This window comes from Micromesistius poutassou, assembly GCF_964030765.1.
Source record: "Micromesistius poutassou genome assembly, chromosome: 8".
Lineage (NCBI taxonomy): Eukaryota > Metazoa > Chordata > Actinopteri > Gadiformes > Gadidae > Micromesistius > Micromesistius poutassou.
The window spans coordinates 15,243,481-15,263,753 of NC_140278.1; the positions used below are offsets into that span (position 1 = coordinate 15,243,481).

At 47.4% G+C, this 20,273-nt stretch overlaps 1 protein-coding gene across 8 annotated transcripts in view; it reads left to right on the top strand.

The window, feature by feature from the left end:
- The window catches only part of mef2d (myocyte enhancer factor 2d), a 69,802-nt gene that overhangs the window by 19,486 nt on the left and 30,043 nt on the right, over positions 1-20,273 (top strand). For all 8 annotated transcript variants that reach the window (XM_084471702.1, XM_084471708.1, XM_084471701.1 and 5 more), the window contains exons 2-3: positions 9,467-9,890; positions 13,861-14,064. In XM_084471702.1, coding sequence (XP_084327828.1) covers positions 9,837-9,890; positions 13,861-14,064 — 258 coding nt within the window. In that variant the 5' untranslated portion in view covers positions 9,467-9,836. The remainder of the gene's footprint in view (positions 1-9,466; positions 9,891-13,860; positions 14,065-20,273) is intronic.

A 20,273-nucleotide genomic window follows, 5' to 3' on the forward strand; every position in this document is an offset into this window, starting at 1 on the left:
ACAGAAAATTAGTTTTTCAAGGCAACTCTATCACTGTGCAGCTTTTCTTACGTCATAACTTAGTCTCATTTGCGAGTTTATTGATGATGAAAACACTTGGCTCTTGGTCCACTCTGGTCTGAAACAGTGCAGGAGAAGTGTCTGGAGGTGGTGTGCAAGTCTTAAGGCACTGCTTTGTTCTGGTTCTTGAAAGGGTCCATGACTACAGGTCTGGCCTTGAAGGACCCCCTTTTAGATGTGTCTAGGTTAGAGCACTTACCCCAAACACCAAGCAAACCAATAAGGCTTCTGCCTGCTATATCCCACACACACACACACACACACATACACACACACACACACATGTGTACCATCAGTGCCACGCTTAAAGACTTGTTATCCCAAGCGGGGGATAATCTGCAGAGAAGAACTTGAGGCAATTTCCAGAGGAAAGAGGTGAAAGCAGAATTCTAAACACGATACAACAGTGTCATTATCAAAGCCATTTCAACCCTCGCAAAAGGGTTTTCAGAGCCTGTAAAAAGCTTTATTACAGATAACTTTGGCGGCGTTCTATTCCCCTTTTTGGGAATCACGTTCCGCTCATTGATATTCCCGACCTCTTCCACGTGCGCTCATAGAAATGGAGCCACGCTCGACGGCATTCCTTGATTAATGGCTATTTTTAGCAGGCCGTCTATCTTGATCTCCGCCTGTCTGTCTCCTTTATGGGGCCCATGATGAGAGCGTGTTGGGTTAGTGACGGCCACCGCCTTCAACCTGGTAAACATCTCCGGAGTGCAGCCTACACCCTCTCTACCCTGTTGTGTCATACCGATATCATCACATTCAATGTTATGTCTGGAGGATTGTCTATCTCCATCCGTCTCTCGCCCTCTCCTTCCCTCTTTGTCACTCTTCTTTTGCAGTGCTTCCTCGTGAGCCAAAAAATACAGTTTTGGTTGCATCACAGGTCCGCGTGTCTGTCTCCTTTATGGGGCCCTTGATGAGAGGGTGTTGGGTTGGTGACAGCCACCGCCGTCAACCTGGTAAACGTCTCCGGAGCATAAAAGATAATTTGTAGTTTATCCTTTAGAATGGCATATGAACCTTTCTATGGACCTGGAAACCACCGATGTGTTCCACCCATGGCATGCCATTGTTTGTTTTCTTGTGTGGTTTGTGGGTGGCGTCTCATAGTTCAGTGAAACTTGTTTTATATTGGTGCCCATAACTAATAGATCCATGCCCTTTTCTAATGCACACCTGGTCAGGACACAACGGCTAGCCCGTGACCTTTGCTTCACAGGACTCCTCCAACTGAAAGTACAACTGGGGACCTGGCCATGTAGCATTCTGCTTAGATCAATGGTGACCTTAGTGGAGTGTGCGTCTGTTTGTGTTTCTGTGAGAGTGTGCCTTTGTGTGGATCGATTCAATCAGAAACACATAAAATCCTAAAGCAAAGTCTAGTTTTCTGGGAAAATAGAAAACGCTTCTCATTCTTTGCAATGTATTTATTGCACTGTGTTTTATGGTTTTCACCGGTATGTTTGTGATTTATGTTGGGTCTGTCCCTGCTATATCATACGGTGAGGAAACTCTGACACCCAACCTAAGGCCTTGTTTACTGTTGAAAAATTAATAGCAAGAAAAGATGGCGGGGAAAACCCTTCTCTTATGTGTGTCACAGCGTTATCCCCTGTCAGAGGGTGTGTTTGTTGGCAGTTTGTACCAGCGACATTGATGTAACCTGACTGGTCAAACTGCATAGCTCATGCTCAAGTTTTCTTACAAAAGGGCACGTCTGTGTGTCAACAACAAACCCGGCACCTGGTTGGGAAGACCCACCAAATGTCTCTGGGCTGCATGCCTCCAGACCAACAAGAATGTTTTTGACAAAAGGAGCTCTGCGTGTGTCCACATGGGCGTAGACTGTGTTGTGATTATATTTTCCAAAGGTGTATTCCATCATAAGGCTTTGTGTCGATTTGTGACGTAGAGAGTGCCATGTGTAAAGTGCATGGGATTATTTTATTTAGTGTGTGTGTGGGTGTGGGTGTGTGTGTATCATATACGTAGACATGGGTTTTCTTTTCTATTTAGTTTTGTGTGTTTGACTGTGTGTGTGTGTGTGGGGGGGGGGGGGGGGTTGACTGTGTGTGTGTTTGTGTGTGTGTGTGTGTGTGTTTGTGTGTGTGTGTGTGTGTGTGTGTGTGTGTACACGTGCATGCTCAGGCTGACTGCAGTATTGACGGCAGCCCAGAGACGGGGGCGGGATTCTTGAGCAGAGAGGAAGAGAACACAGAGCCCCCACCCCCCGTCCCTCCCTCCCTCCCTCCCTCCCACAGCACACACCTCATCTCCTCTCCACACCTCTCCCCAGATCCAGCCACGATTGGATACGTTGAGGAGGGAGAGAGACGCTGAGGGTGGGGGGGGTTGGTGTGGTTCATGTTGCTCTGCCTGTCACTGCGTACGTAGGGACCGTCACTGCTCCTCTCCCCCATTCCCAACAATGCCTTCTCCTTCTCCCCCTGCTCCTCTGATCCGTACTCTCTCGGGAGGTTTCTACCTCCGGACCCGGACCCGGTCTGTTCCGCCCCCCAGGTCAGGGCGAGCCCGCTGCCCACCGAGCAGCCTGGGTGAGCGGGGAGGCAGCATAGCGGGTCGGTCACCAGGCAGAGAGTGCGGCAGGCGGCGGGCCGACCCGTTGCTTGGAAACATGAGGACACAGTTCTGTAAATATCCCACAGCTGGTGCTGGCAGAACACACCCCTCCCTCCCTCCCTCCCTCCCTCCCTCCCTCCCCATACCCCTCCCCAAGGTTGGCCCGCGAGCTCGTTCCCATCGGGTCAGATGAGAGAATTCTACGGCCCAGTTAGAAAATCCTCCCATTTGGTGGCTTCTGTCTGCTTTGGTGTGGGTCCAAGGGTTTGTGGCGGAGGATTCTTCTGCTCCTCCTGTCGTGGCCATCTGAGCCAGCGGCCATGTGGTTCGTGATGAACCTCAGGTGGCAAATCTCCCTGTCCTTCCCTCTCTCTCTCTCTCTCTCTCTCTCGCCCACGTCACACGCTCACCTGCCGCACATTTCGCTTGCTTCCATTCCCGGTGGTGACTGTGTTTATGTGGAACGTTTGACGGCCTCATTTGTCAACCGGTTGGTCGCTTCTTCCATCACAATAGGATGAGTAGGGTGACGCACACACACGCACATGCACGCAGATACACACACACCGGAACAAATGGGCAATATACTCACAATATGCTCACACACTCAATTGGACACACTGACATACAAACACACACAAACACACACGTGTACATGCATGCATGCACCTATGCATACACATTCACCTGAAAACACACAAGAAACTGACTCACACACACACACACACACACACACACACACACACACACACACACACACACACACACACACACACACACACACACATAGTCACACACAGAGACACACCCTGACCACGGAGAGGGCTGAATAAAGGTATTGAAGTATTGATCGGCCTGGACCTCAAACTGACAGATAGATCTATCATTTTGGTAGCGTGCTCCAGAGGCCATGGCTCAGGCGTCTAGCGGTGAGACCTGAAGCCTCCACTGGACCTCCAGGTCTCTCCACCATACGGTCTCATGTATATGCCTGCTGCATGCCTCACCCTGTACACTAGCCTCTCCGCTGTTTAACCAGCCGATAGGGTTATGGACGTTTTGACATTATTTTGAAGGTCAGAGATTATAGCTGGACCGGACCACTAGGTGTCGCACCTATAGAATCACATGTTTTTTTGAGGTGGACCAGTGAATTTGATATGCCTGAGCCTATTGGCTCTGCCCCTTTTTGATTGACAAGCCATGGAATATTATTTAGAACGTAACTTAATGTTTTAAGTCGAGGTACGCCTTAAGTAGGACTAACTAAGGCTGCAATAATATGTTGGCTAATTGACGGTAATTTAAAATTTAAAAGTACAAATAACAAATATTTGCTGCTTAATGTTCAGCAGTTCAATCGAAATATGTGGCACATGGATCATTCTAAAAGGAATAGTTAGCTTTTTCTTGTCTGCTTGTGAGATAAAGCAAGGACATTTAAGACATCACAAGTTATGTGTTAAATATCTTAACACATAACTTGTTAAGGTATTTTATGTTACTTAATACCTAACAAATATTGTTAGATTAATCAACGATGAAAATAACAGCAGCGCTATTATGCACATTACTGGAAACTGACACCATTTGGAGTACACGCTGTAATCACCGCCGTTCCCCGCTCATTGATACCGATCGGTGACTAGAAGCCAACAGAGCAGCACATCTGGCAGGAGCACCGACACACCACCCGGGATCCAACACGTTTGTGTTCCTCTGTGTTCGGGAGTGGCCCTTCATGGCCCTGGCAGTGTGTTCAAGCTGCACTCCTCCCATGCAGGTTCCGTGCGCGGTTGGTGTCCGTGTAGGGCGAGCTCTGCGTGGGCTGGAGGGCTGGCAGCGTGGCGGAGGGGGCGGGAGCTGGCTGGGGCGAGGCCCTGGCAGACGCTGTTGCAGGGGGGATGAAGTGATAGATTTCTCAGCAGCCGTCTGGCCAGGCTCCAGTAGCTGACAACCTTCCTCCACACACACACACACGCGCACAAACACCCATGCATTTGACCGCATACACACGCGCACACACACACACACGCACGCACGCACGCGCACGCGTACATGCACACATACACTCACATACAGTATGCACATACACAGCAACAAACACATGCAAACACGTACATGCACCACCTGTTATCTATCTGCTTCAGCCTGGTCTTATGCCACAGAATAAGATGGACACACAAATACACGCACACACATACCCTGATAGTGGATGATAAATTGATGTGGTAATGTTACCAGTCAACATTGGCATTTCATACAAAATGTATGGGCTTTTGTTTCGTTGACAATATACATCTATGATTGCCAGACATTTTGGAACAGAGAGCATTTGACAAATATTTGGATATTTCATTTGTATTCATATTCAAAGTGCCATAAACTTGTGTGTCAGACCTTAATATATTAATTGTATTTATGTGTGAACATTTGTCTGATTTATTTCAAGCTGGATTCCATTTTTAGCATTAATCAATTTTCAAAACGGAATTATCCTTAATATCAATGATTCACGAGTGATGACTTTTAAAGGGCCCCTATTTTACCACTAGGTGTGATGTTGGTTAGCCATTACAAGCCATTTCAAAATCTGCCCTATCACAAGTGGGAGTGCTCGCCTGGATTAATGATAGATCAGGCTACCAGCCTGCACAGTAGCCAGTGCCAACTGGTAGGCCAGTGGTATTAAAGGGGCCCTTTAACATGCAGGGTCATTTCTGAACACACGCATGGCTCAGACGTGTAGAGACGTGTCCCTTTAAAAAAAAAAAAAAAACACCAACACATTATGTCCTGGCCCGTGTTGGAGGGCATGTGACCACTTCATGTCCTGTATGTCATGACTCAGACGGTACTGGCTCCCTTTCCTGTAGCCGCTGACACATCTAGACATGTCTGTTCGAGTGGCGTTGGTGGGTCTGGACCTGTCTGGACTGGTCAGCCCTAGAGCAGAGAGAGAGAGTCCGAGGCCAGAGGGGGAAAAGAGTAACGCTGTGCCATTGTGAAGCGGCTCTTTATCCACAGTTCATTCTGCCCTTGCAGACTGAACTGTGGGTTAATTGCCTCGGGAAGGGCAATTAACCCCTGATTGGTCCTTGGTAATAGAGGGTTAGGGCAGAGCTGTACACTTTCCTGTAGGGCTGCACAATAGCTGTGTGATTCATTTTTGTACTGACTATGAATGGCTTCAGCACCAATATCGCAGAGGTTGGCTTTTACTGCGAAAGCTGCAACGTGGACTCTTTTTGATAATATTTTGAAATGCACACAAGGAATCAATGCAATCCTATTGCCAATATTGTCTGGCTAAATAGCAAAAATGATTCGGAAATAAAGGTCAGCAGGAGGATGTTTTAGTTCAGGCAATCAGGTTATCTACCTAGCTCTACTTCCAGTTCTAAATGGCATTATTGAATCGCCTTATCAAGATAAACCTGTCTATCACCATGCCAAATCAAAAGCAAAATAAAATAATTGCAGCAAGGTAAATTGTCCACATCGTGTAGGCCTAATTTGCTCTCTGCAAATGTAACTATATATAAATATGTATTTAAAAGTCTATTTCTTTCTCTGCGTCAGTAAAGGGCTGGGGCTTAAGTGGTGTGTGGCTTCCTATACAAGTGGCTTCAAAAGGTTGTCTATGATGCTATGAAATGCTCAACTGCAACACATGTCAGGGATAATGGAACTTGTTCAAACTGTTCTTTCATGGACTGGATCTCTGCTGAAAGTCTCCCCTTGGTCCCCCCCTCTGCCCTACCTGATCTGCCCTACATGGAGCTCAGTGTGTTTACGTTGTATTTTATTTACCAGGAAATGTTGTTCCCAGTGCTCCTTTTCAATCCTTGATGAGCGCTAGGTGATGCTTTGTTCATAAAAACATTTGGTTCAAGCTCAGTGCTTTTCTTTTTCCATATGCATTTTCAGCGTTTCACTATGCCAATGAGTATGTTTTATTATTCCTGTTGATTCATGATTGTGACATTATTTTTTATGTTCCATAATCCACATAATTTGCTATTGATTTAGGTAAAATAGGGCAATTAAAATCTGTGAACTTGCTTTTAGGATATTGCCTATTAGGAAAGAAGAGGCCTTTTGTAAAAACGACAAAAGCGCCAAAAAGTTGTACCAACATATTTAGTATTTAGATAATTACATTTCAACCCATAGAAGGAGAAAACATTTGTAACTTGGCAGATTATATTTCAATTCAGAACCTCCAAGTCAGGGGAATTACTTAAAGTCTGGCAGTGTTTTGACATCTATATACAAAGCAATCATTTTCAATTACACAATTTAACATAATGTGCACCAGTTAACAACACCTGTGGATGCAAACACCTTGTTGAAACCCAAAGACTAAAGAGAAACAAAGCAAGGTGCCCCACAGGGTTCTATTATGGGCCCCCAGTGGAATCCTTGTTATCAGTGTTTATCTGTGCCCTGGCCTGTTCCCTCCGCCACGCTCGTGTGCTCGGCCAAGCGGCAGACACACTCCAGGCCCCCTGTCCCTTTCTGTGCGAGAGCAGAGATTCTGTCTGACATCAGACATGGGAAGTGAGCCTCGGCAGCATCAAGGGTAAAAAGGTCGAGGCTTGACCACCCCGGGCAGATAAAGCAGCCTTTTCATGTGTGATCAGCCTGCAGCCCTAAAGACAAATCCCAATGAGTGCTGTCTTTGAACTCTGGACCAATGTTTCCTCTCCGCTGCCGGTGCAATTTCCTGGCTTGATTGTTGTGGCTGCTGCACACGGGCGGGAAACTGATCTGCTATCAGCGTATTGTAATCAAGTTCACGGCAAACACCTCTGTTGTTCTTTTGGAGCTACGTTACGTTATGAGGGGAAGGTGTTACGGCTTATAGAATTGGGCATTGCCATTATTCAATATGATCATTTATTGTCTTTTAATAAAAATAGTGGCTCATAATATAAGTATGTAGTCTAAATGAATTTTATATGAAAAAAAAAAAAAAATACAGAGCACATTCGTAAACATACTGAACGCAATGTAAACATTTCCTACACCTAGTTCAAGGCCCTTTTTATTTAACGTATGACACAAACATTACTAACAGCACCCATCCTTCCGTACAACCCCTCTTCCACCCGACAAAGCCTCCGAGCCAAACATCCTAGTGCATAATTCATGGGGAACTCATCACCAAGGCTAAGCCAATTGCATCCACTCAAAGCAAGCATGCGTCAGGAGTCCCACAGCAGCGTCATTGTCACGGCACCAGAATCCTTCAGTCTTTGTTCCGGCAGCACGAGTCTAAATAGGCCACATACTTCTGGGGTTCTCCCAGGTAGAGGGAATGCAAACAATGTTGTGCGGGCCGCGCTGCACTCTAGGCTCTGATGCTCCCAACGCTAATGCAATGACTCGGCTCCCACTGTCAGTGTATTTCCGTGTAAACACGCAGTAAAAATAGAGTGCCGCTATTTTTAAGGCTGAACTACAAATAGTAGTGAGGCTTAAAATGGCCCTCAACCCTGTAGCTGTCCCTCCTCCGGACGCACTTTCATTCATGGAAATGCATATGCTTTCGTCGCCACCTTTCCCTTTTTAGAACGGGAGCGAATCAACTACCACATGCCTGCCCACAGAGTTGCCATGGCCATGGCTGCTGGCAGCAGAGTGTTCAGCATCCTCACTGAACAGCGTGTGAAACATACCTGATGAGCGAGCCCTCTGTAACTCTGGGCTCGAATTGAATCGGTTCACCTCAGGTAAGCGAACAAAGCATAGCCGGGAGGAAATGACAGAAGCTCGCAAGGAGGTAGTATTGATTGACTGAAAGCTGTGATACAACGTCACAATATTCGATTGCGGGTCAATAATTAGTTTTGGGTTCTTGGGGTCGATGAGGCGTCAGGAGAAGAGTTTGCTGGACTGGAATGACGACACTGCGGCATGTCAGGGGATTGCTTCTGCTCAGCCGTAGAACATAATGTTAACATTGTACTTCGGACATTGCCTTTCGAACAATACACTAACTCGAGCAATGCTGTGTCAATATGAAAAAACATCTTCAGGCTTTAATACTCTTGAGAAAAACAGACCTTTATTGAAGCACAGATTGTTTTTGTTAACCCTGATATCACTTGTCTTCAACGCAATAAAACAACAAATGAAAACACGAACGTGCTAGCGTGGTCGAGGCCAACCTGCGCTCTGCCTGGGCTGCACTCTGCTGAGCCCTGCACTCCATTGTGGGGGGGGGGGGGGGGGGGAACACACATTCGGTGTGTCAGGCCAGGCCGGGGCATGGGCCGGCCGGTTGCCGCGGGCGACCGGCAGATCAGTGATGTGGCGGGGATGGCTCTAATGAAGCTGACACAGCACAGCCCTCCTCCCCGCGGCCCCCCGAGGGGCCTCGACACTCAACCGCGCGCGGACCGCCAGCCCCATCCCCCCTCCCCCCGTCACTGTATTCTCACGGAAAGCACAATCCCCCTGAGAAGTGTTTTCCTGTTTAACCAGAGAACCCCAACCTCCCCCCCCCCCCCCCGCCCCCCCTCCCAAAGTACCCGTCATCATCATTAAAACAACACAACACATATTTTCATGTACTGCTTGGACCTACAGTAAAAAAAAAATATGAAAAAAACGAACAACAAGCAGTACTTCCTGTTCTCGGAGTGTAACGTGGATGCTGAGTTAACCATGCTAGGTTGGGTCTCGTCCCTGTTTTATTGCTGGGGAGAGGCACGTATATATTTGTAACGCTCGTCTAGGTGGCCCGGTGTGTTTCTCTCCCGGGTTTGTGACCATGTTCCCTCTTCCCGTTCCCCTTCTCCCTCTCCAGAGGCCGCGTGACGACAACTGAAGGAGCCGGTGCGAGGACCCGAGTGAAGCCGGCGAGTCGACGACCTTCCACGATGTGGACCGCCATCTGAGACGGGACGTGGCCGGACACACCCTCAGCCCCCTCGACCCCCTCTTCTCTTCTCCCTCTTCGCATCATAACGACCCGGGGTTACGGACCACCCGACCCCCATTCCCTGCGGCTTCCCCGGACACACCAACCGTCAGAGCAACTGACGCCTGGCTCCGACACCCATCGCCTGCAAGGCGTCAAGAGTAGCTACCGGAACACCTTTGCAGGTCCTCTGTGACCTCTAAACTCTGCCTCCCCCTCCTCCCCCCCGGTCCCATCCCACCACCACACCGCAACCATGGGGAGGAAAAAGATCCAAATCCAAAGGATCACCGACGAGCGCAACAGACAGGTGAGATCTCGCTCGCATCTCCCTCGCTCTGTCTCATTTGCCTCTCCCTTTCTCTTGCCTCTCTCTCTCTCTCTCTCTCTCTCTCTCTCTCTCTCTCTCTCTCTCATTCAATAACTCCATGGTGGCCTATTTGCTTGCTGTAAAGGGTGAAACTGAGGGGATTGAGGTATGTGTGTGTGTTGGTCCGTGTTTGTGTGTGTATTTGTATGTGCTGATGTCACACCTTCAGGCCCCATCTTCATTTCCACACGTATCTTTGTTGTAACCATTTCCCACAGTTTGTTTGCCCATGCGTGTGTGTGTGTTTGTGTGGTGTGTGTATGTGTTGGTGTGTGTGAGAGTTGCCTTTCAGTTGTGTTCCAACAAGGGAAGAGCAAAAGCCATCGTATATTCACAACGTTCGTGTGGTTGTTATGCCCCCCCCCCCTCCCCCCAGGAATAGAGGGACCTCTATAGGGTCCTAACACACACACACACACACACACACACACACACACACACACACACACACTGTGGGCTGTGGGACTCTGGTTACTGGGGCAGCATTGTCAGGGTAAGATAAAAGGGTAAGTGATCCATCTGAGATGAGTCCACTGCTAAAATGGCTGCGCTCCATTGAGCAGATTGGATAATGGATGCGACACCTCTACCTCACAGAAGAACCACCAGAGAGGGAGAGTTGTGGAGGGAGGGAGATCAAGAGACGCACAGAGACAGAGAGAGATGGGAAGTGAACGTCGAAAGAGAAGAATGATAGAGAGAAAGGGGAGGGATGAATGATGGATAGAGAGACGGAGAGTTGTAAAAGTACAGAAAGAGAGAGAAAAGAGGAAAGCAGGTGAGATGAAGATGGAGAGAAGTACAAGGACAAAGAGACAGGGAGAGGGGATTGGAAATAAAGGTGAGGGGAGCGAGAGAGAGTAGCGATATGTACTTTATACCACCGTTATGGGTTTTCAGGAGGAGGTGGTTGCACTGTGATATAAAGAGAGAAAGAGGGAGTGAGTATGCACTTGGCTGGCGACAACCAAGGGAGGTTTGGACACCAGGTGGCCCCGGGGCCCGAACCACCATCCATTAATCTCAGAGAGAGAGCCAGCTCCAAAGCAGGGACATTAGGGAGGAGGGGACGGCCAGGGACATTTACTCCAGGGGGGTGGGTGGGGGTGCAGTGGCGGCTTGTTATTCAGAGATACATAATCACACGTAGGAAAGAGAAACGCAATCCGGAGCGGGGCAGTCCTTGCTTGGGTGGTTAATGGAGCCCAAATGCTGGGATCAGATGTCGGGAGAGTTTTGTCGGTGAGGTAATATTCCCTCTAGCTCTCTCTCTCTCTCTCTCTCTCTCTCTCTCTCTCTCTCTCTCTCTCTCTCTCTCTCGCTCTCTTCTCTCTCGCCGTGCCTCAGAGGTCAGCGGTTTCTTCCACGGTCCACTCTCAGAACCGAGTATGTCCCCGGACTGGTATGTACTTTAGGCCTTCAGCAAGCCCCCTCAAAAGACAGTTAAGAACACAAGATCACTTGATTCTGTTTAGACATCACTTGCAAAACGACATCTTCCAAGCAACATTTAGTGGAAGCTGAACCCTGAATTCAAGCACACAAATATGATAGGCAGAGCTGGGTTAGGCCTGGGCAATAAAACAATAAATTATCGTATCGTAATAGACTTTTGATCAATATCAATATAAAACATGTTCAATATATATCAATAAGAGACTGGACCACCGAATCTAGCAGCTGGGTTTGTTGCTCAAAACACGGTTCCATACTTATTTACAATATTTGAGTGTTTTTCATTGTTGTATCGACATTGGAGTATTTATCAATGAAGAACAGTGGAAGGTCATATTAAGTGTTAAAAAGTGTTTAAATCCATCATGGTAATTCCTAGTCTTTTTAGGTCATTAAAATTATCAATAGTTATCGATATTGATCAATATGATCAAGTTATATCGTGATATGTCTCTCAGCCATATCGCCCAGCCCTAAGCTGGGTGTACGTTCTTGAATGGTTGGTGTAGATCCTACTTGTTTTTTCACGGATTTCTATACAAGATTTTGAGAAAAATGCTACTGACACTAAATCAAACAGTGTGTCATTCTACAGACCGACATTCTACAGTTTGGAGGATTTGATTTAATTGCAGTCTCTGACATTTCTTAAAATAATACAGCTGTTGTCACTTTTTCTATGAATAATAATAACTTATGTAAAAACATGGAAAACACTAACCCAAACGACCCGGACAAACCCAGGCTGGGAACTGAACCGAAGACTTAAGTAGATGTGAAGCAGCACAGCCATACCCAGTATCACCCTCTTGGGGGGGCAACAATGACCCAAGTGAAAGGCAGGCTTAGACATGACAACTGCATTAGGATATGATCTCACTCTCTATCCCCATCTCTATCCCCATCTCTCTCTCTCTCTCTCTCTCTCTCTCTCTCTCTCTCTCTCTCTCTCTCTCTCTCTCTCTCTCTCTCTCTCTCTCTCTCTCTCGCTCTCTCCCTTCCCCTTGCTCCTGAACAACACTTGTTCTTTAGTTGCCATTGGTTACCTCGGGTGCTATTCTTAACATTAATTACTGCCAGCTTGTTTACCTTGCCATTAGAATCAATCAGAATAATCAAAGTTAGTTATCTTGTTGGTGATCGCTACTTTATTCAATTTTATACTGTGTGCACATTTTATCAATGTCCATTTTTTGCGTATATATGTATGACAGAGAGAGAGAGAGAGAGAGAGAGAGATTAAAATTGGATTCATTCAGACAAAGGAAGAACAAGGAAGAGATAAAGACGAGGAGAAAGAGAAATGGATCGAGATAGATGCAGATAGAGAGATTAGGTAAACCATTTAAGCTTTGAATGGTCTTAGCATCTATCGGCAGAATTACAGTTCTTACTAGGAAGAAGTGCTTAGAATATGATTTAACATTCAACATATATTCAAAGTTAATTTTTTTCTACAAATAATTGTTTTATTTAAATGTAATTGTAGATATTTTTAATTATTATTCTTAGAATTAAAACTGATATGTTACATGGTTATTCTTGCCAGTAAGAATTCAATTCTTAGTAGTGAAGCTAAGACCATTAGAAGCTTGAACAGCTTGCCATTGAGAGAGAATGGAAAGAGAAAGAGGTCAGAGAGATACAAAGAGATGGGGAGGTTAAACAGGACCGATTAAAGGAGATGTAGAAAAATTACGAGAGAGAGAGACAGAGAGACGGAGAGAGACTGGTATGATGACTGTAGCAGAGCCTGATAAGGTGGGAATGGGGGGAGGGAGTGGGGGGAGGGTGCAGTCGGTTGCTCTTGGATACGACCCCGATATAATTTGATTTGTGGCAGTGGGAAGCGATGAGTGAGCAGGAGCGAATGAGAGGAAGAGGGAGGGAGGGCGATAGAAAGAAAAACAATGAGATAAAAAAAACAAGAGAAGAGAGGAGATGTGCTGATCTACCCCCATGTGTGTGTGTGTGTGTGTGTGTGTGTGTCTGTGTGTGTATGTATGTATGTGTGTGTGTGTGTGTGTGTGTGTGTGGTTGTGTGTGTGTGTGTTCAATCTAAACATTTAGTAAACAAGAGTTGCGGGAGCATTGTTAAAACTGACCACAACCACACACACATCAGAGCATTGCTGTGTACATCTTAAACTAACTGCAGGCTACTAACAGCTCTTCTCATCCGTGTGTGTGTGTGTGTGTGTGTGTGTGTGTGTGTGTGTGTTAGTGTGTTTGAGTGTGTCACTCTCACTGTTTCTCTAATTGGCACCATTTGTGCCACTTTCACATTTTCCACAGCCTGCTTACCTCAACCTATTAACTATGTTTGTTTCCTTCTAACTCGCCCCCTCTGTCTCTACTATCTGTCCCTTTCCCACCCCCACCCCCTCTCTCTCTATCGACCTCCCCCCCCCTACTCTTCTCTCTCTCGCTCTCCCTCTCTCTCCAACCCCACCAGGTGACGTTCACCAAGAGGAAGTTTGGCCTGATGAAGAAGGCGTACGAGCTGAGCGTGCTGTGCGACTGCGAGATCGCCCTCATCATCTTCAACCACTCCAACAAGCTGTTCCAGTACGCCAGCACCGACATGGACAAGGTCCTGCTCAAATACACAGAGTACAACGAGCCGCACGAGAGCCGGACCAACGCCGACATCATCGAGGTAAACCAATCACAGAGAGCCGGCGGGGGGGGGGGGGACCTCGAGATGAGGCCAAAGAAATTATATAACACAGGAAGTAGAGAAGGTAAACGTGGGGGGTAGAGAACACCGCTGGTCAGGGGGAATATGAAATGGGAAGTAGACAAAAACGGTAGATGGTGTCCTCGATCTGGAACATAACAGAAATCTAATTGAATCAGATATAAATCAAATATTTTTTTTTCAGTGTCTTCTGCAAAACAATGAACAAACTGAAAATGTTGTCCCAATCAAATCAAGTTTATGTTGGTCATTTTCAGTAGAGGAAAGTTTGAATTTGATCTAATTATTCCTCCCCATCATCCAGTCTAGTGCCACCTAAGCAAGCCTACTCAACAATATTATGATCACAATGTCTTTGAATTTTGTCCAGGTAAGCAATACCATTACAGACCACCACCACCAGCGTCATCTGACCCAGCTTCATATTTATTCCTGTTCAAACAGCCTGCTTTCACAGGCTCCAAGCTACTGAATCTGGATCATAACCATCCAGTGTTTCCTTAACGTTTTCCTCTGATGTACCCCCACAACTCCATAATTACAGTTCAAGTACCCCTTCGTCGACACTTAAACCATAATTGAGCATCATTATTCATATTGTAGTAGCCTAGGATTTTGAAATGGTAATCTGTGGCAAACGTCTAATTCTGGTGTTAACTTTATGGATCAGCATCGATCACCATTAGGGTTAGCGTACCCCGGTTTGGGAATCACCGATCCAATAGGTCTCAACATCTAATGAGAGATATAATAATATGTGGTCCACTGCAGTCTCAGGCCAGTGGGCTCGGTGCTGCTGGGGGATCTGAGGTAAGGACAGCCGGGCTCAGGCCTGACTCAACAACAACAAGAGAAGGAGAACAAGTATGGCAGCCCATCTGGAACCTTCCTTGGCACAAAATGGCAGCCAGAATAGTGACACCGCTCAAGATGTAACTGAGCAAAGCAAGCACTGACTTTATTACTTTATTTACCGACTAGGAGAAGTTACTCGTGGCGCTATGAGTATTAAATCAAACCAAACGTTATACAGCGCCCTGCGTGCAACCCAGAAAAGTCTAGAACGGTACAAATCTAAATTGCAAGGAGTCGTTAAACGAGGAGTAATCATGTCGAGGGTGATCCGTCTTTTGAGGAGTTTCAAGGTTTTTGGGTAGAATGATAGAAGGTATTCTGTGCTTACTCCAAAGAAAGGCTTCCCAGGAGCCCCGGCTCGGGCCAAACGCAGAGCATATGCACGTGGCTTGCTGACCCCTTTAAACATAATGGCCCTCTCATGAATTGAACACGAGATGGTTAGATATGATTCACTGGGCTGTGCACAATGCAGCCCACCACTTAGATTTCAAACAGAGCAGCGACTCGGTGAAATTTCACTCCAGATAAATATTTACAGCTGTCGGTGGGTGCACCGTTTCAGTAGTTGGACCATGGTCTGCCGCCAATGCCGGGGTCCAGTAGCACGGTTACAAAGACCCAGCCAATACACAGTTCATTGGCTCACACTCCTTCTGATGAGGACACGCAGTCCTAATGTGTGCTTCTAATACTCTCTCAGTTTCTCTAATTAATTTTCTCTCTGGCTCTATGCCAGAGACAAACTGTATCTATAGCTGCAGATGTTTCTCAAGTGGGAGTGTGTGTGTGTGTGTGTGTGTGTGTGAGTGAGTGTGTTTGTGTGTGCCTGTTTGAGGACAGCCTTGGGTCACATCATTGCAAGCTCCACTGCCCCTGTTTGTGTTCATGTTAGTGTTTTCAAGTGTGTACCTTAACGCAACTTCAACTGTGTATGTGTGCATTAAGTTTGCCACTCAGTGCGGGTCTCTCTCTCTCTCTCTCTCTCTCTCTCTCCCTCTCCCTCTCTCCCGCTCCCTTTCTCTCTCTCCCTCTCACTCTCCCTCTCCCTCTTGCTCACTCTCTCTCGCTCTGTGTGCATGCACTGTAATGGCCCGTGAGAATACCTCATGCAATATTCAGTCCTGATGAGGGCCCCTTGATTATATGTGTGTCATTCATTCACACACACACACACACACACACACACACACACACACACACACACACACACACACACTTGCCCTCTAGCTACATTTAGCTAGTTTTCATAGCACTAGGTGTCCTCCACTGTCCAGTTAGCCAGATGCTAAGGCTGCACAGCTTCCTGTTTCCCGTGGTTTGGGAGGGGATGGGGCTGGGAGGATGAATCCAACAGAGAAGAGGAAGAACTGATGAAAAGAGAGGGAGGGATGGTGTGTGGTGTAAGCGTGTAGAATGTGCCCGTTTGCCGCCGTGGCTCGACAAGTCCCTCCTAGCAAGTGCTTTTGAGTATAAATTATGAAGTGCGGCTACAGTCACGCAGGCAGCCTGGCACACACAATGCAAACTCTCAATACACACTTGTACAAACTCTCACACACAAAACACACTCTCAATACAAGCACATGTCCACACTTGTACAAACATATACGCATAAACACATACAACACATACACACACACACACACACACACACACACACACACACACACAACACACACACACACACACACACATAAAAGCACACACTGTTGTAGATCCCTAGCATATACCATGTTCTAGTAATCAAAGCGTGTGTGTGTTCGCGCAATATTGCTCACACAGGACATCATTCCTTCACTCTGCATATGCATCGTCTCTTAGTCGTGCACCAGTCTCTCTCCATCATGTGTGTGTGTGTGTGTGTGTGTGTGTGTGTGTGTGTGTGTGTGCACTTGCGAGCGTGTGTGTTGAGCGTGCGTGTGTGTGTTTGAATATGTGTGGGCAGCCTGCCTCTCCTGCCAGAATGTGTTAATCCGCTTGACTGCAGATCGCAATCAGGGAGAAGGAAGGCAAAGAGAAAGAGAGAAAGCAATGGATAGAGGGAACCCTACAGGACTACATAGCACTAGCCACCGAGACAGGGAGAAGAAGGAGGGATGAGGAAAGACGTCCAGGGAGAGGGATGCCCTTTCCCTCTAAGCGGCTCAAGGAGGGGACTCTCCGTCCACTCACTCTCTGGGGACTGGAGGCTCTGTCGCCACGGTGATCCAAGGAGTCTCTGGGGCTCTCCGGCATGTCACATGTCATCACGGCGACCAAGTTGACCTCCCTTGCCCCCTACCCCGACTTAGTTACCGATACCAGTCGATCTTCACACTGCACCCACCCAAATGAAACACCAAATTGGTTCTCGGCCTCCCATCCCCCTCCTCTCTCTGACACCCTGACACCTAACCACACAACGATAGCCCCCCCCCCCCAACTCGCCTCCGCCAAGGCGGGGGCTTTCCTCGGTTGCCCAGACAACAACGCTGTCTCGGGCTGATCCTGCATCGCCATGCCAACCCAACTCTGTTGATGATCCCTCCGCCTCCCCTCTCACCTGTCACTGCTGCCTCAGGTCCCTAATCTCACAGAGTTCCTGGGATCATCCCCCAGCAAGCCTCCACGTGATTGGTTGATGGGGGGGGGGTTGCCATCACCAGACCACACCCACTCAGCGATGACCCTGTTCAGCAATGTCATGGGTTCAGCGTCAACACTCCACACATGAGTATGCCCTGTGGAGCTGTGCGTGGGTTTCTGGTTTCTGGTTTCTGTTGTTGTACGTGTTGACACATCGGTTGTTAGGCAGGACGAAACAGCGTACTCTCTGCCGAGACTCAAGACTGATCAAGAATGGAGAAGTGAGGTTCCCTCTGAGGCAATCTGGAGAAGGTCATCTCCAAAATGACACATTCCAACAACCTGAAGTCGATAGGAAATGATGACCCAAAAAAGGTATACAGGTCCTTAGAAGACACTGTGAGACGATCTTAACCTCTTTTTATTATTAGTACGATTATCTACAGATACACGATCACATGCTGGCAAATTAGATTGAAAAGAAGGGGAACCACTAAAGCAGATGATCCATTGAACACTACACTATATAATAATGGCGGTATTGGATACTGGCGGTGACAGGGACATTTGGATCAGGTTCTCCTCAGAACCTCAACACTCTTAATGGGAACCAGGGCTCCATCTGTCCCTGATCAACACCCCCAGACCGACCCCTCTACTTACGGGGTGCCCCCGAGCCTCCTGCAGGAACAAGAGGTGAACCCGAGGGCTGCGTCTCTCTGGTGTCCTCGGCCGTCCAAGGCGGCGTGGCAGACAGACGAGAATTAACGCACAGGCTACCCTAGGCTGCAGCCTAGGAGCCCAAGTCTAGAATGCTTTCACACATGGCCCTAAATTACGCTTTTTATTTTGCGTGATCAGAACGGGGACCTTTAGCCTAGGGGCCAATGACCACCTTAATCCACCACTGGTGGCAGAGAGATACCCCGCCTGCGCTCTGATTCCTGGGTAACAAAGCAGGGGGGGGGGGGGGGTTTGAGGCTCCAGCTGCCCAGCGCTAGCAGTGGTCCATTAACCTCATGGATAAATAATACCAGAACCGGTGGAGAGAAAGAACACAGCACTCTTCCTCTCTCCACTCCTCTCTCCTCTCTTTTCCCTCTGTGTCTCTCTCCTCTTCTCTCTCCAGCACTTTCGCTCTTTCTATCTCTCTCACTCACATTTCCTTTCTGTCTAGCCTGCTCTTTCTCTCCTTGCCCTTTCTCTCTTTTCTAAATCTATCGCTCTTTTTCTCCCATTCTTACTCTATATTTTCTCTCATTTGCTCAGTTTCTCTCTGTCTCCTCTTTCCTCGCTCTCTGTCTTTCTCTCTTCTTTCCGTCCCCCTTTCTCCTGTCTTTACTCTGTCTTTCTCTCTTCTTTCCTCTCTCTCTCTCTCTCTCCTTCCCTTACTCTCTCTCTCACGTCCATCCCCTCACTCTGCTTTTCCGTGTGTCTCTCCCTCCGATGACGACGGGCCCAGACTTGCCTCTGGACGGATGTGTCACCGTGGCGAGGACACGGCCGACCCTAATGTGGAAAATGTCAAATCCGGGAAAAATTAAAATGGCACAACTTAGCCTCTACCCCGTCGCCTTAACGATTTTACTCCACGACAACCGTAAGCGAGAGGAGTTCGTGGAGGTTCACAGGGAAAGAGATTGTCCGCCCGACATTTTCGAGCATCACCACAAATTTCATCAGCTCTGCGAAGGCCAGGGCGAATTGAAGTAGCACGGCAGCAGTTGACATTTGTATTCATAATTAAAGAGAGTGAAGCAGAAGGGGGAGGGGCCTCTGCCAGTGTTCATCCCTCCCATGTCTTAGTGTAATACTTATGAAGCGAATTCCCTTTCCAACCATCTCTTTGAAAAAAGAGTAATAAAGGCAGGCCAATGTTTGAAATGAGAATACATATTTTTAACAAATCAAAGAGGCGCTTGTTTGTAGATAATTTGACTATATTAGTGATATCAATATTGTCCGTGATTTCTCCGTAAAGAGACCTATGTTCATACAAAAAAATCAACCCGCATATTATTTCGCTCCCATAACAATACATGTTAACACTCATAAAACGAATAGTGCCAAGCAAATGATTATTATTATTATGGTAGTTTGTTATTTTATCAGATGTTTTCCCCTTTACATATCTATGTAATTCTCCAAAAGGAGCAGTCTCCTATTTTCCTACCATTTCTTTGCTTAGTCATTTTTATTTATATTCCTATATTTAGTCGGCCCATTGTGTCAGACCATCTATCCATCCAAAGCTTCCTTATACCCCCTGTTCAAGCGCCGCCTGCACGGATGACCTAATTTCTCCAAGGGGGATGAATAAAGTCCAGTCTAATCTAATCTAATGTTATCTAATCTAATCTACCCAACAAGCAGGCAGAGGTAGCAGCGAACAGCCAATGACAGTCACTCTGGATGTCCCCCCTACGTCGGCCGAGACCAAAAACAAGCAGAGTGTTAGCATGTTAAGTGTTAGCATTGGTGCTAGCCGCCTGAGAGACTTTCCATTATACAGAGCGTACTGAGTGGTACTCTCAGCCCCCTTTGCCTTCGCCCACGCCGAGGCTACGCACGGTGGCGGAGGGTTGTTGAGAGACGGGAGGTTTGGCCCGTCGTCATGCCCACAGGACCGCCTGTGGGAGGCAGGCGGTTGGTGGGGGAGTCGGGGGGGGGGGAGTGAAGGGTGGGCATCTGTGGTCCTGAACATGGCGGTCCACAAATGGGACCTGACAGTTGATTCTGCACCG